This window comes from Rhinatrema bivittatum, chromosome 9 (genome assembly GCF_901001135.1).
Source record: "Rhinatrema bivittatum chromosome 9, aRhiBiv1.1, whole genome shotgun sequence".
Classification (NCBI taxonomy): domain Eukaryota; kingdom Metazoa; phylum Chordata; class Amphibia; order Gymnophiona; family Rhinatrematidae; genus Rhinatrema; species Rhinatrema bivittatum.
The window spans coordinates 165,177,387-165,192,254 of record NC_042623.1 but is presented as its reverse complement, the minus strand read 5'-3'; the positions used below and the strand labels follow the sequence as shown (position 1 = coordinate 165,192,254).

The 14,868-nt window shown below is 42.1% G+C and overlaps 1 protein-coding gene across 1 annotated transcript in view; it reads right to left on the bottom strand.

Moving 5' to 3' along the window:
* The window catches only part of ESPNL (espin like), a 78,240-nt gene extending 65,987 nt beyond the window's left edge, over nucleotides 1-12,253 (bottom strand). The window contains exons 1-2 of the mRNA XM_029617322.1: nucleotides 11,960-12,253; nucleotides 4,735-4,925 (exon numbers count right to left, since the gene is read on the bottom strand). Coding sequence (XP_029473182.1) covers nucleotides 4,735-4,925; nucleotides 11,960-12,253 — 485 coding nt within the window. The remainder of the gene's footprint in view (nucleotides 1-4,734; nucleotides 4,926-11,959) is intronic.
* Nucleotides 12,254-14,868: the final 2,615 nt, after the last annotated feature.

Here is a 14,868-nt window from a genome sequence, read left to right as displayed (position 1 = left end):
GAAAGAAGAGAACATAATCATTGGAGTTCCGAGACCTTAGGCTGAGGCCCAGGCTTTCAGATCCAGCCTTCAGGTCAGGTTCTGGTGTTGGGCCGAGGTCCTGATGTCAGGACCCAGCCTCTAGGTGTTGACCTTGTGTAGGCCGAGCCAACCTACCATAGCCTCGGCCTATACAAGACCGAAGTTTCAGCCTGGGTCTAGGCCTCGCCAGCAGATTCCCACTGAACCAGGCAAGTGGAGGCCAGGGTATATCCTGGCCCCAGCATTTTTCCCGAGTGGGTGGGATGGATGGTGCGGACCGGAGGCCCAGTTTCTTTTTTTTTTTTTCATTTTTAGAGGGGGTTTGTTTTTTTTTGAAATGTTTGATTTCGGCGTTTTTTAAATGTTTGATTTGGGCGTTTTTTAAATGTTTGAAATGAATCAAACATTCCTCAAAAGAAAATTTGTGGGAGAAAAACTTCCCAAATATGAACTGAAAAACAAAACAATTTTTTTATTCCAGCACACCCCTAGAAAGCAAATAGAATGTTAGGAATTGTTTTTAAAGGAACAGAGAATTAAAGTGTGAATATTATAATGCATCTGTAGAGATACATGGTGCTAGTGCACCATAAGTATTGTATGCATTTCTGATCACTCCATCTCAAGAAAGATATAGCACAAATAAAAAGTTATAGAGAAGAGCAACAAAAATGATAAAGGGGATGAAATGGCTCCCTTATGGAGAAAAGCTAAATAGGTTAGGTCTCTTCAGCTTGGAGAAGAGATGACTGAGAGAGGTTATAATACAGGTTTATAAAATTATGAGCAAGGTAAATAGCAATAGTTATGTACCCTTTCAAAAGTTCTAGGTCTAGGGTACATTTAATAAAATTAATAGGTAATAGATTTAACACAAATTGGGGAAAGTATTTTTTCACTCATTTTAGGAAGGAGAAGTCTGGTCTTACCAATCTTTTGCAATTTTTTAAGGCATAAACAAACATGTAGATAAAGGTGAGCTGGTTAATATGGTAAAATTAGTTCTTACCTGATAATTTGCTTTCCTTGAGTTCAGTTAGACCAATCTAGATGAATGGGAGTTTAAAGTTGTGCCATGAATGTTTTTAGATCCAGGGAGAGCTGTGGAGCAGTGAATTTGTAGTTCTGGTGGGGGAGGGTCTGCAATTGGGCACTCATCCAGCCAGAGTTACTTTCATGAATTTGTTGACCCACTTCTGAACCAGAATGGGATGAAAGGATCCCTCTGTTTTGGGAAAAACAAAGTAAATGGAATATCGACCTACTCATTCTTTGGGATTGGTACTACTACCTTTAAATCGAGGATTCTCTCTAGTGTCACTCATGACTTCCCTCTTCCTCATACAGTGATGGGGGAAACCATAAAAGTGTCTGAAATGGGTTGGGAGAATTCCAGGGTATAACTGTCTTGTATGATCTCTAGGACCCGCTGATCTCATAGAACTGTGGCAGATGGCTGCCTGTTTCTGGAACCAGAGATAGGGTCCTCAAACACTCAGACATCTTGAGAGGAACCTGTTCCTAGGATCCATCCTTATCTCCTCTTTGGTTGGAACAAAAGGACTGATACCTGCCATAGGCTTGGGTTCTTTGATTACTAGTACTTCTTCCCTGTTTAAATTTCCTAGCATACCCAAACCTATTCTGAAAAAGAAGAGAATATGATGAATCCTTCAACCTGTCATTTGGAAGGCTTGGCCCTTTGGACTCCCCCAAGGCCTTTGCCATTTTCTTAAGATCCTTTCTGAACAAAAGCTGCCCCTTAAAGGGAAGTTTTGTCAAGTTGGATTTAGAAAAGGAGTCAGACGACCAATTACGTAGCCATAGAAGTCTCCTAGCCACCACTGTGATGCAATACTCCTAGCAGATATCCGAACCAAATGAAAACATGCATCTGCCAAATATGCTGCTCCCAATTTGAACTGAAAGGATTCACCCACTGTCTCTTAGATATGCTGAGCTAGACACAAGCCAGACCTTGCCACATACAGCTGCAGGCAGCTATCTTCAGCACCATGCTAACAGCTTCAAGGCTTGTTTAAACATAGACTATATTCCTGTCCTGATAATCCTTAAGCGCAGTACTTCCTTCCACCAGGATTGTGGTTCTCTTAGTCACAGAATAGACCAATACATCCACCTTTGGAAAATGAAACTTGTCTTTTTTCTGAAGAACTAAGGGATATAGTTTGGCCAGGGAACGAGCCACCCACTCCAATTCAATCAAGTTCTTCACTGACGTATGAAGAAGAAAGTACCTAGGCAGATTTCTAATGCTGACCATACTGCCAAACTGGAATCCTCTTTCTTCCTATCCTTTGTAATATTCAACATACTCAAGGATTGAGAAATTAAGGATTTATACTCTTCCATATGGAAGAGGCATAGCACAGCAATACCTTCAGGGGAATATTCTCCTTCTTCCAACTCTTCCTCAATAACGCCCTCAGAAAATCTATTAAACTCAAGAAAATCCTCTGAACCAGAAATGTTACCTTCTGCTAAATTCTATTCTTCCTCATCTCTGCTTTTTTTTCCTGCCAGAACTTCCTGCCACATTTGAAGGAGCAGGAAGGGCTGAAACAGACTCTGGGACTGGTCCCTGTCCTATATTAAAATGCTTGCTTGAGGCAAGACCAATTAAAAGACTCAATTGAAGGAGGTTGAGGAACTGGACCTTTTGGAACTGATAGAGAAAGAGGAATCCCCAAATGAACCACTTGCGCCTGACTCTCAAGACTGAGTGAAGGAGGCCCAAGCTTTCCTTCACTGCCTCGTGGTTCTAAAATGGCTGCCAGTCTTGGCTCAGTAATCAGGCTACCAACAGTAGGAGGCTGGCTGGACAAGTACCCAATCACACACAACCACCCCAGAGCTACACATTTGCTGCTAGGCTGCTCTTCCCAGACTTTCAGTCACAGCACAACTTTGAACTCCCATTCATCTGGACTGCTCTTACTGGATGAAAAGGAAAGTACATTTGGATTTTCAGAAGGCATTTGACAAAGTCCTCCATGAGGGACTTCTCAGGAAATTACAAAGTCATGGGATGGAAAGCAGTGTTCTATTGTGGACTGGTAACTGGTTAAAAGATGGTAGGACTCAATGGTCAGTTTTCCAAATGGAGAAAGTTTGGTAGTACAGGGATTGGTACTGGGACGTCTGCTGTTTAACATATTCATAAATGATCTGGAAAAGGAAACGGTGAACGAGGTGATCAAATTTGCAGATGACACAAAATTATTCAAAGTTGTTAAAACAGCAGCAAATTGCAATGAAGGAGCTTATGAGACTAGGAGACTAGACAATTGAATTGCAGATGAAATGTGATGTAGAAAAGTGCAAAGTGATGAACATAGGGAAAAATAATCCCAACTACAGGTACACGATTCTGGGTTCTGTATTGGAAGTCACTACTCTTGGAGTCCTTGTCAACAATACATTGAAATCCTTGACTCAGTGTGCGGCGGCCATAAAAATTCAAATAGGATTGACCTGAAAAGGAATGGAGAATAAGAAGGAAAATATCATATTCCTTCTGTATTGAGCCATGGTGTGACTGAACCTTGAGCATTATGTGCAGTTTTGGTTGCCCCATTTTAAGAAAGACATAGTGGAACTAGAAAAGGTGTAGCGGAAGGAGACAAAAATGATAAAGAGGATGGAACAATTTCTCCTATGATGAGAGGGCTCTTCAGCAAGGAAAAGAGACTGCTGAGAGGGGAAATGATAGAAATGTATAAAATCATGAGTGAGGTGGAACAGGTCAATAAAATATGGTTATTTACCCTTTCAAATAATACTAAAACAAGGGGATACACCATGAAACTAACAAGCAGCAGATTCAAAACAAATTGTAAAAAGTACTTTTTCCACTCAACACACTAGCCAAGCTGTGAATCTGTTGCCAGAAGATGCGATCAAGGCAACTAGCATAGAAGAGTTTAACAGAAATTTGGACAAGAACCTGGAGGAAAAGTCCATAACATTATTAGCCAGACAGACTACATAACATTATTGCTATCCCTAGGAATAACATGAATTAGATCTACTTTAAGGGATCTGCCAGGTATTTGCAACCTGGATTGACCATTATCGGGTTCGATGGACCGTCATCCAACCCAGCATGGCAATTCTTATGTTCTTAATTGAGCTATAGAGTTTGCTGTTGGAAAATGTGTTCAAGGGTTTAGAATAGCTGGATTTAAAAGGAGTTTGAACATATTTCTGGAGGGAAACGTCAATAAACAGTTGTTATAAGCCAGGTGGACTCAGGGAAAGCCACAACTTATCCCTAGGAGTGAGCAACAAGGAATTGCATCTGTTTTTTGGGATTTTCCGGGTATTTCCTAATGACCTGGATTGGCCACTGGGGCAAACAGGATGCTGGACTCGATGGACCTTGGATCTGAGATATTGCACATCTTATGTTATATTGCATTAATGAGCTACAGATTTCTAACTGTGCAACAGGGTCACAAGCTACTCACAGCTTCACTAATTCAGAGTGATAATGAAAGGCAAGCCTCACACAGCCACTTTTTATTTACTTTGTGGCATTCATGCATGTTGGTAGGGGATAAGAGGCTCACATAAACCAAGAGGCTTGTTAAATGAAAGGCTTTGGGGGCACAGTCTTTCTAGACAAAGGAATTCTGCATGGCTCGCTTTGTTCCCTATTCAGGCTCATCATTAACAGATAAATCTTTGTACCTGGAGTCTGCAGTGACCAGCAGTTTTAGACAGGCCAGGTGCCCGTTGGCTGCTGCATAGTGTGCTGGAACTGCCCCCTCCCTCGTCTCCATTGCCAAGTCACTGCCCGCCTGGACTAGCCACTGTACAGTCTCTGCATGGCCAAAGCGAGCTGATAAGTGCAAGGGAGAAGCTCCAGAGGAATCCGGTTCCTGAAGAAAGCAGAAGAAAACGGTATGCAATGACTACTCAGATAAAAGATTTTACTGTATATCCCAATATTCAATGCACATACATGGTACAGTATAATTAAATAAATGTGTGAATAGTATATAAAATAATGAGACAGAAAGTGATCCAGTGGAAGAAAATGTTACCACCCAGAGAAAATGGCAATATTTATCTATTTATTCAATTGTTATATCTCAATCTAGATCCAAATGGGTCACCCAATGAGTTTACAGTTTATAACTATTAAGCCATCATATAAAAATACATCATAACAATAAAATATTATAAACAATATAAAAAGATTTCAAATAAAAGTGAAACCAAGCAAGCCAGCCATAAACCTTCCATCCCACATCCCCGTTAAATCCAATCATCATCCATTCCCCATATTACAAACTCTTCAGCCCTCTCAAATGCAGCTGCTTCAAGAGGCCTACCAAGAATAAAATCAATGTGTAACCCCCATCCCTGGGTGCTGAGGGTGACCGATGGGGGCCATCAAAGATTTAGTGTCTCTTTGGAGCTGGAACCACTCCTGGATAGGTCGCTTACTGTCTCTTTCCCTCAGAGTCTGGATTCTTTGATGGTAGGGGGAAAAATTTATCTTTCAGGTCCCGGAGTGACAGGGTGACGTTTTGTAAATTCTTTTCCCTGGGAGAGGGATACTTTTTCCTTTACTGTGTGGGCTTTGAGTGCCAATAAATAAATACACACTGGAGCCACTGAGTGAGTGTCCAAAAAGTAAAGTCTTTACTGATGGGTAATCAGGTGACATATGGCACAAATAAATCAGTCCTGAGCACCACAGATCCACTATTAAATTATATTTTTTTTCCCTCTATCTGTGCAGAGGAGGCATCCACCTTCCAGGGCTTGACTAAGTGGAGCTCCCAGTGGGCAAGGTGTCCTTGTTTGGGCAGGAAAAAAAAACCTTCCAATACTGGCAAAAAGAATATAAACAATCTAACTGCAAAGAGAGTCAAAAATGCTCTCTCTCCCCAGGGGCAAAGACTCCAGATGGGTGTCCTCAAAGATCTCAAGTGGTTCTTACTCACAGTTAGGTTAGGTTTCTGTACTCCTTTCTCTCAATCAAATCCCTGATGGGAGGGATCTTCTCTAGAACATGCAGTTCTTGAAGTTCCCCAGAGGGGCAGGAAGAAGGGCAGCTGAAATCTTCCTTCCTGGTCTTCAACTAAAAATCCTTTTCCCAAAAATGAAGTTGTTCCTTACCTTGGGTCACCATTCTACCTCCTTCCTCGTTGAGGGTGCAGAAGGGCAGGTCTTCCCTACCATGGGCACCCTGGACACAGGGCTCCCCATGCCCTGGATCCAGGAGATACCCAGGGAGTCTTAAAAGGCTCCTACCACGAAAATACAAAATTCCCCCAAACAACCCGGAGGTAGTGAACTGGAAGGAACTATCTCCCAACCTTGCTTAGGATCCCCAGGCAGGGTTTGCCTGGATCCTCTAAGCAGGCCTCAAAATCCAATGAAATAGCTGCTCCCCCCTGCCACCTAACTTTCCAAAAACCTAAAAGCACTGCCCCAGTCTCTCTGTAGAGAACTGCTTACAAAACCTATCAAGGGGGACAGTTATTCCAGCACCCTCCAAGGGAGGGGCTGCATATGAATGTTACCTCCCCCTTACTAACCTGTACTGCACTAGCCGAGAAGGAGCTGAACTAGAGTCACACTAATGATAATGCCCCCAAAGGGTCATTTCAAATGTTTTATTTATTTAGTTTATTTATAGTCCACTAAATCTAATTATAAATTGAAGAATGCAGATTACAAAATGATAAGGGGAATGGAACAGCTCCCCTATGAGGAAAGACTAAAGAGGTTAGGACTTTTCAGCTTGGAGAAGAGACGGCTGAGGGGGGATATGATAGAGGTGTTTAAAATCATGAGAGGTCTAGATCGGGTAGATGTGAATCAGTTATTTACTCGTTCGGATAATAGACTAGGGGGCACTCCATGAAGTTAGCATGTGGCACATTTAAAACTAATCGGAGAAAGTTCTTTTTTACTCAATGCTCAATTAAACTCTGGAATTTGTTGCCAGAGGATGTGGTTAGTGCAGTTAGTATAGCTGTGTTTAAAAAAGGATTGGATAAGTTCTTGGAGGAGAAGTCCATTACCTGCTATTAATTAAATTGACTTAGAAAATAGCCACTGCTATTACTAGCAGCAGTAACATGGAATAGACTTAGTTTTTGGGTACTTGCCAGGTTCTTATGGCCTGGATTGGCCACTGTTGGAAACAGGATGCTGGGCTTGATGGGACCCTTGGTCTGACCCAGAATGGCATGTTCTTATGTTCTTACAATACACCATTCCTAAGCACATCAAAACGTTATGCTACACATTTCCCAAAACATTACACCTTCTTCCTGAAAGTAAGAGAGTTCTGCTCTGACCTAAGTGCCTATGGAAGTCTATTCCCCAAGGAAGGGGCCACCAGGAGAAAAGCCCCAGTTATCAAAAGATTTCTCCACATCTCTTTCATAGCAGGAATAATCAGGAATGCCCCCTGACTAGGTTGTGAGACATACCAAGCTAGTTTCAACCTTAAATAGAGCGGACAATTTCTCTTAACTGTGATACTGAAGGCTGAAAGGCTTTTTATTTTTTCATCACCAAAACCCTCTATGGTAACATTTCTCAACACCATCAGACTGTTTTTCTTTATTTGTTATGTTTGTAAATGTATTTTTTCTTTACTATTTATGTTTCCTTGTTCTTTAGCAATAGCTAGTGGACTTTGTACAGTCTTTATTACTCTAACAGCATTATAATAATGAGCTGCAAGCTCAGAGAGATACTCAAATCAATCAGTGATCCTCTGGTGATAAGGCTGTGCCTAAAAATGAGGCATTCGTACTATCTGTAATGTCTTGCTGTCTGGGGAGGGGAACAAAAATTTGTAAACTTTTTGGATCTGTTTTCTTTCCCTTGTTGTGGGCTCTTTGCTTTTCACGGCTATGTGTTGTTGTTGTTTGCATGGATCCAATAAAGATGATTCATAAAAATTGCTTCATTTTTATCTAAGTAGGTCCTCAGGTAGCTCAGTGAAAATCCAGGCGCAATTCCGAGGGCCAGCTTCCACTTCCCCAGGCTCACTAACCGGGGCTGGAGATGAGGATGTCTCTGCCATTGCTCAACGGTGACACCTACTGGCCAGATCTAGGGCACACATATACAGGGTTCTGGAGGGAGCCAGGGCCTGTGGCCCCTGGCCAAGGACTGTCACCACAATGACTGAGCTAGGTGGAAGAGGGAGGTAAATCAAATAAGGGCAAACCCCTGGATGGTTGCAAATGAAGGTTTGTGGCGACATGATTCTGACTGAGCTGGAATGACAAAGGAGCAGGAGGAAACTAGCAGGCAAGAAATAAAATAAGGGTCTTTCCTTTGCAAGAGACATTGTTTTCTGTATTTCTTGCTTCTGAGGTTTGAGATTTTTTAGCATCTCTCTTCTCCTGGCCAGTCACAGTATGACCTAAAGCTTCCCTGCTTTATTCTTCATCTTTTCCCTCATTCTTATTGATTAGGCAACATGAGGTCACATTCATAAAAAGTAGAGTTTCTGATTTAAATGCTAAGTGATACAAAAAATTTGCACTATGTCAGAAAACCATGGGGTGAAAGAGATAGCAGTCTTCAAAGAGGACAAAGGCCATTGTATAACTTACTCGATTTTGGTGAAAACAAATCAACCTGATGCTTTACCCAGCAAACTAAACATCTATGTGCTGAAATTCATGGACTAGCTATGCACCAGCAACCCAAGGAGCTCCATTTTACACAGGGACTGACTACTGGAAGAACACGTCGGAGCTAATCAGAGGCTGAGATCAGAACTGGGAGTTATAATCAAACTTCGTATGTCTCTTGCTTTCGGTGGTTCAGCCCTTACACTATACACTGTGAGAAAGTTCAAGTTCTGTCCTTAATTGGAAATAATGTTTTAGTAATATTTTCCACTGTTTAAGAGAATTATAATTGAGGTAGCTCATCTCTTTCCTAATCAGTAGAAGGACCCGAATGACTTACTTTTACTAAATGCATTCCCCCCTATACATTTTTTAATGGTATCTGAAACCCAGAAAGAAAGAAAAAAAAAGATACAGTCTCCACATGACTAGGCCCATTCAAAAATATCCTGACGTCTTGGTGGTTGGTAGTGGCAGCAGCAGCACTCAGCTGAGGGCAAGGACTGTTGCTCTAAGTTACGCGGTCTGAGAACAGAACTCATTCTGCAACCCTTTCTATGTGCTTCAGTCTTTTTTCCTTTAGAAGCCTTCTTACATAGGATTCCCCTTCTCACTGCTGGCGCTGGCCATAGCTATGGAACTGGCAGCTGTTGGGGCTCACATCTTATATATTCCATCAGTAGCACAAACATCTGTCCAAGGGAAAATAAATTACTCAGCGGGGAAAGGGATGCAGATTTAGGTATCCCGGCATAGGTCGTGTTGGAAATGCATACACTGTCAGCTAAACTGAGACCATAAAAATGATTCTTATGGGCAGAGTGCACATCTGAAGCCTATGTTATTACAGTATGTTATAGAAGATTCTTGGAATCGTGGAATATTTTTATAACCGGAGATTTAATAAATAATTCTGGCAGGAATATACTGAAATGGAATGGTGTCTTATGACAACAATACTGAGGTGTAATATTTGTTTAACAAGGTTGATTTAATCAGAACATTCTGGATAACAAAGTTCCTGAGAAGTGAAATTCTCTAATCAGAAGAATTGCAGTGACGTTGGAATATAAATGAGCCCATTCAGATATCAGCTGTCACTCACACAACTATTTATTGATAGAAAATGTTACGCTAACAGGTGTGTAATAGCTTTGTACATGTGGCTAGAGAGAGATCGGTTTACTTCAATTGGTACATTAATAATACAAGCAAAATTGATATCATTGGGTTACAATGGCAGCTGTTACATTGAATCTCCCGGTGTGCTGCTCCATGGAAGGGTTTATAAAAGCACCTGGTATAACCAAAACTATCCCTAGAGGCCATGTCCTTTTATTCTGGGAAAGCACAACAGAGTTATGTGAGCTGAATGAAGATGTCTGTCCCTTCCTTCAATATGCAAGAGCCTGTCTTAAGTTTAAGAAATATCAAAAGGTTGTTTTTCTATTTCAGGCACCACCATGAGGTGAGTGGATTGTTTCCAGAACATCTTCCCATTCTAGTCATTCCCAACCCATCCTGCAACTCACATCTTCACTGAAATGAGATGATCAAGCAAAAAACATTTCCAGTTCTTCACCGCTCCATAGCTCCTGTCCCAAGGCATCTTGCTCCTTGTAGTCCTGTTTTTCTTTACTGAGAAAAGCTGTACTACAAATTCCAGATTGTACTGAGCCCAGCTGAACATTTTATTTGGAGGCAACTGGTAAGAGTAGGTGTTAAGTAGACTGTATCTAAGCAGGCGGCTGGATGTGGAATGGATGATGGACAGAGGGAGATGCAGGAATAAACACACTTTGCTGGGATTGTTAGTCTGCACTCCCTGGTTCCCAGATTAATTGTTCTCTTTCTATTTCTCCCTTTGAGGTTTCTATCACACTTAGGAAATCTCCAGTTTAGTAGGGACCTGCTTCAACCTCACTGCTTTTCACCCTTACTTGGGTCTGGCTTGTCTGCAGAAAACCACAGGATGCAGTCAGAACTGATTAATTCATTTTCTATGTGAATTGGAATTATTCAAGAAATACCTTAAAGAGAACCTCTTATATGAGGAGGATGAAATCCCTAAATTGTCAAAAATTTTCTATTTACCTTACAAAACCCCTAGAGATCCTAGAGGGTATGCCCCAAGGGAAGAACCCTCCTCGCCAGGTCTATTGACTTTTTTAGAAGATTCGGTAGACCTGATAAATAAGAGGGCCACTCTGTTAATATCGTGTGTATCCGAACAGGATAAGGAAAAGTTATTTAAAAAATACTTTTCGGTTAAAGATATTTTATTCTGTGGGCATCGTGTTCAAATTTATCCTGATGTGGCTAGGGCCACTCAGGCTAGGAGGAGAACTTTTTTGACTTTAAAATCCAGATTTGTGGCACTAGGTGCCACTTTTTTCCTAAAATTTCCATGTTTGTGTTTGTTAAATTATAATGGTAGAAAATATGGTTTTCTAGATCCAACACAATTAGATATTTTTTTATCTGATAAACATCCAACTTCTGCATCAGAGACAGAGGCCACATAGAAAATTAAATACTCTCTCTCTGTTTTTTCTTTAAAGTTTGGTATTTGGTTACTAAAGTAGTAGTTTTTCTTTGTCTCCTCCCAATATAGGTAATCGTGGAAGTGTATAGTGTATTCTTATATTATTTTTTGTATGGCAATTGTAATACATATACCACTTTTTTCTTTGTTTTCATTAAATTGTAAAATTGTGAAAATTAATAAAATATAAATTAAAAAAAAAAAAAAGAACTGATTAATTCAGAGCTACAAAGATGAACAGAATTACCATGGATATGCCTGACGCTCAGATGGACTTAGTGACAATTGCTCAGAGGTTTAAAAAAAAAAAAAAAAAAAGACCCTATTTTTCAATTCACAGGACATTAAATAAAAGATACTAGCAGAATCTTTTTGAACCTTCACAAAATGTGCACATACAAATGCATAAAGTGGCAGAGGAACAGACTTCCCCTCTCGGCTGTAGTCAATTTCAGTTTGTGCCGGCGAGACCCATATTATTCAGCAGGAACACAGGGACTGAAACGGGTTTGTTGCAGTGACTCTTAGGGAGTGGAATTTGCATGGAGTTTCTTACAATATTTAAGATGACCGTTACAGAAACTGATATGGTCAGTTCAGAAAAAAACAAAACACTTTAACATGGGAAAAAAAGAATTGTATCAGTAAAAGCCACAATCAGGAAAATTATGTCTTATTATTGCACAGTGACATTTCTCATACAAAGAACACTTAAAAAACAAAACAAAACCCAACAACACCCCCCATGTCATACCTGAAAGCTCGATCCTCCATTTGCGGTTAGCCATTGCAGCTCTACCAAATTTCCCATGGCTGCTGCATCATGTACTGGAGTTGCACCATTAAGAGCTCTTTGGTTCGCAGAGAGCTTGACTTGCACCACTAGGAATTTCAGGCAGTCTAGGTGTCCACTGCGGGCTGTGTGGTGCACTAGGCCAGCTCCCATAGAGTCTGCAACATCCTGGCTCAGAACACCTTTTCGGTGCAGCAACTGTAAGGTATTCAAGTCCCCTTCCTTGGCAGCTGTGATGGCCCTTAGGTCTTCCATAACAGAAATGCTCTGCTGCTGTTGTCACACTTTGTGTGTGAGAGAACATGTGGTTCCTCTCTTGGAGTCTGTTTTTCAAGCTGAACAAGAGCTGGCTACCTCACATTCTACCTATGTGAGAATGTGATGCGGGTGCAAATACCCACTCAGCTATGTTCATGAACACATACTCGACAAGTGCAGGCAGTAAGTTTCCTCAGAGGCAGCATGTACACAAACACCTTACCTGGATCAGGTAACATCTTTTAAAGGGGAGTGGTGGACACTTGAGAACAGATAACCATTGTAAATAGCCAGGCAGACACTCACAATTCACAGCAGGCAAGCTCTTGAAAGAGACTAGGGATAACAGCAGCCAAGGACGGGCAGAAAGAGATAAAGGAGAGGATGCAGGAATAGTGGCATCTGAGAAGGCTAGAAACAGAGAAAGCAGAGGGTACATAAATAGCAGCATCAGAAGAGGGTGTGCGGTATAGGAACAGCAGCACCTGAGGGGACTAGAAAGGGACAGAACAGCATTTTAGAGAGACAGAGCAGAGGTTAGAGTTGAAGCATTTTATTAGTGTTGCATCTCATAAAGGCTGAATATTTCATTCATGCAGAAGTTTCCTGGACAGATTTCCTCCTGCCTGACTACCAGAATGGGCAACAACTTTAAACATGGCAAGTCGATGCTGCAAATTACCTTATACTCAGCAAACAGAGGTGTCTGACCTGCCTATTTGGGAAAGCCTAACACAACATAACATCAACAATGCCAAGAATTCTTGGAGCTGCACGCAACCCATTTGTGATACCCTCTGCCAACAGGATCCCGCCCCACCTCCTGCCTCACCACTGCAGAGTTCAAATATATTACCAGCACTCTGACGGTGCGAGGAAGACTTGCATAAGCCATGCTGGCTGCTCCGTTTTCACGGAAGCTGAGATCCAAACTTGGGTAAAGCAATTAGTGATTTGCATTTAGTCACTCTCACATATTTGCAAGATTGCAGTCAAAACTGGTAGAAAAGGGGCAAAGAACAGAATAAAGCTCAGCCTCACTGCGACACGAGGGGTAGCGCCAATCCTACTGCAGGCAGCACAAAGATGAGAACTTCCCTTTGAAGGAAGAGTTATTAACCAAGGGGTGGATGTTACAAGGCAACTGCAGGTGAGGTACTGGGTTGGCTTGCACCCAGGACCCATGCGCAAGTCCTATGTGGTGATCCTGGCATGGCCCGTACATGCAGCTTTTGCATAGTTCCTGCACAGGCCCATGCGTAGCTCCAATGGATTCTTGGCAATAGTACCCTGTACGTTCTCAATTAGAATGGGCAATTGCCCAGTGCTGATCTGCAGTAACAGGTTCAAGGTAGCCCAAGGCTTTAATTCCATCACAAGCACCAGTTTCAGGGGGTGGGGTGCATTCCTTCCTCCCAGCAGCAGGTGAACAGCCTATGCAGTCACCTATAGTAGCATGGGGCACAACTTCTGAAAATGCACTGCATAGTAGATGCTATTTTTCTCTGAGGACAAGCAGGATGGCAGTCCTCACACATGGGTGACATCATCTGATTGAGCCTGGCACGCAAATTTGACTTCAAAGTTTCTAGACCTTTGACTGTACCTCATTGATCATGCTAATGAATGCCATCATACCACATGTCCATGTGGGAGCCCCTTCTTTTTCCACCGAGCCTCTCGTCGTGGCTTTTGCCTCACTCTCCTGCTTTAAGTCTCTGCTGCAGTTTTTGAAGCAGGATCATTCATCATGAGGCCCCACAATATTGTATTTCTCTTCTATCCCTTTAGGGATTTTGTGCGCTTTTCTGAGTTTCCATTCTCGTCTTGGTGCTGGATCAGCATTCATTTGGTGCCTACCAGGTATGGATTGCCATCGCCATAGAGTTTGATTTTGCTTTCTTTATTTTTCATTTGAGCATGTCTAGCGGGTTCCAGTGAAACCCTGGTTTACCAAGGTTATAGCTATCATCGATCCACATGATAAGATGTTCCTGTGCCTGGGGGCACTGCATGATGTTCTAGGGTGTCACAACTATCCAACTATGATCTCAAAAGGAAGCTGGTTTTGGTTGGAACTCAAGGAGAAACACTCCAAGGACCAGAAGTCGGATCCACTGGCATTGGCGGCATTGACATCTAGGGATCTCGGACCTCCATGGTATAGCATGTATCATTGGTACTGAGGAAGCCATCAGTTTCATCGGTGACAAGGACCTATAGGGAACCGAGGGAAGGGCAATCATCTCTTCCCAATTGAAGATGGCAAGGGGTTACACATCTTCAACACAGTCATTGCGGAAAGCCAAAGAAGCATCCACATTGGCCTCTGTTGATGCGCAATCCTGGGACTAGGGATGATTTCATGGCTCTTGCAACAGCCTCCATAATTTCTGGTGTCAGCCACCCAAGAAGAATATGGCTACCCCTCCTCCCTCCCAGTTGGAGTTGGAATCTGCTATTTTTGAGGAGTTGGACAAGAAGATCCAGCAGGCCCTGGAGAAGGTGCTGCTGGATCTCAGCATTGAGGTCATTGGAACTAGCACTGACCATCCTCAAGCCACTGTTTGGGTCTCTTCAACTGCCTGGCAGCCAGGCACAGTCCTTGATGT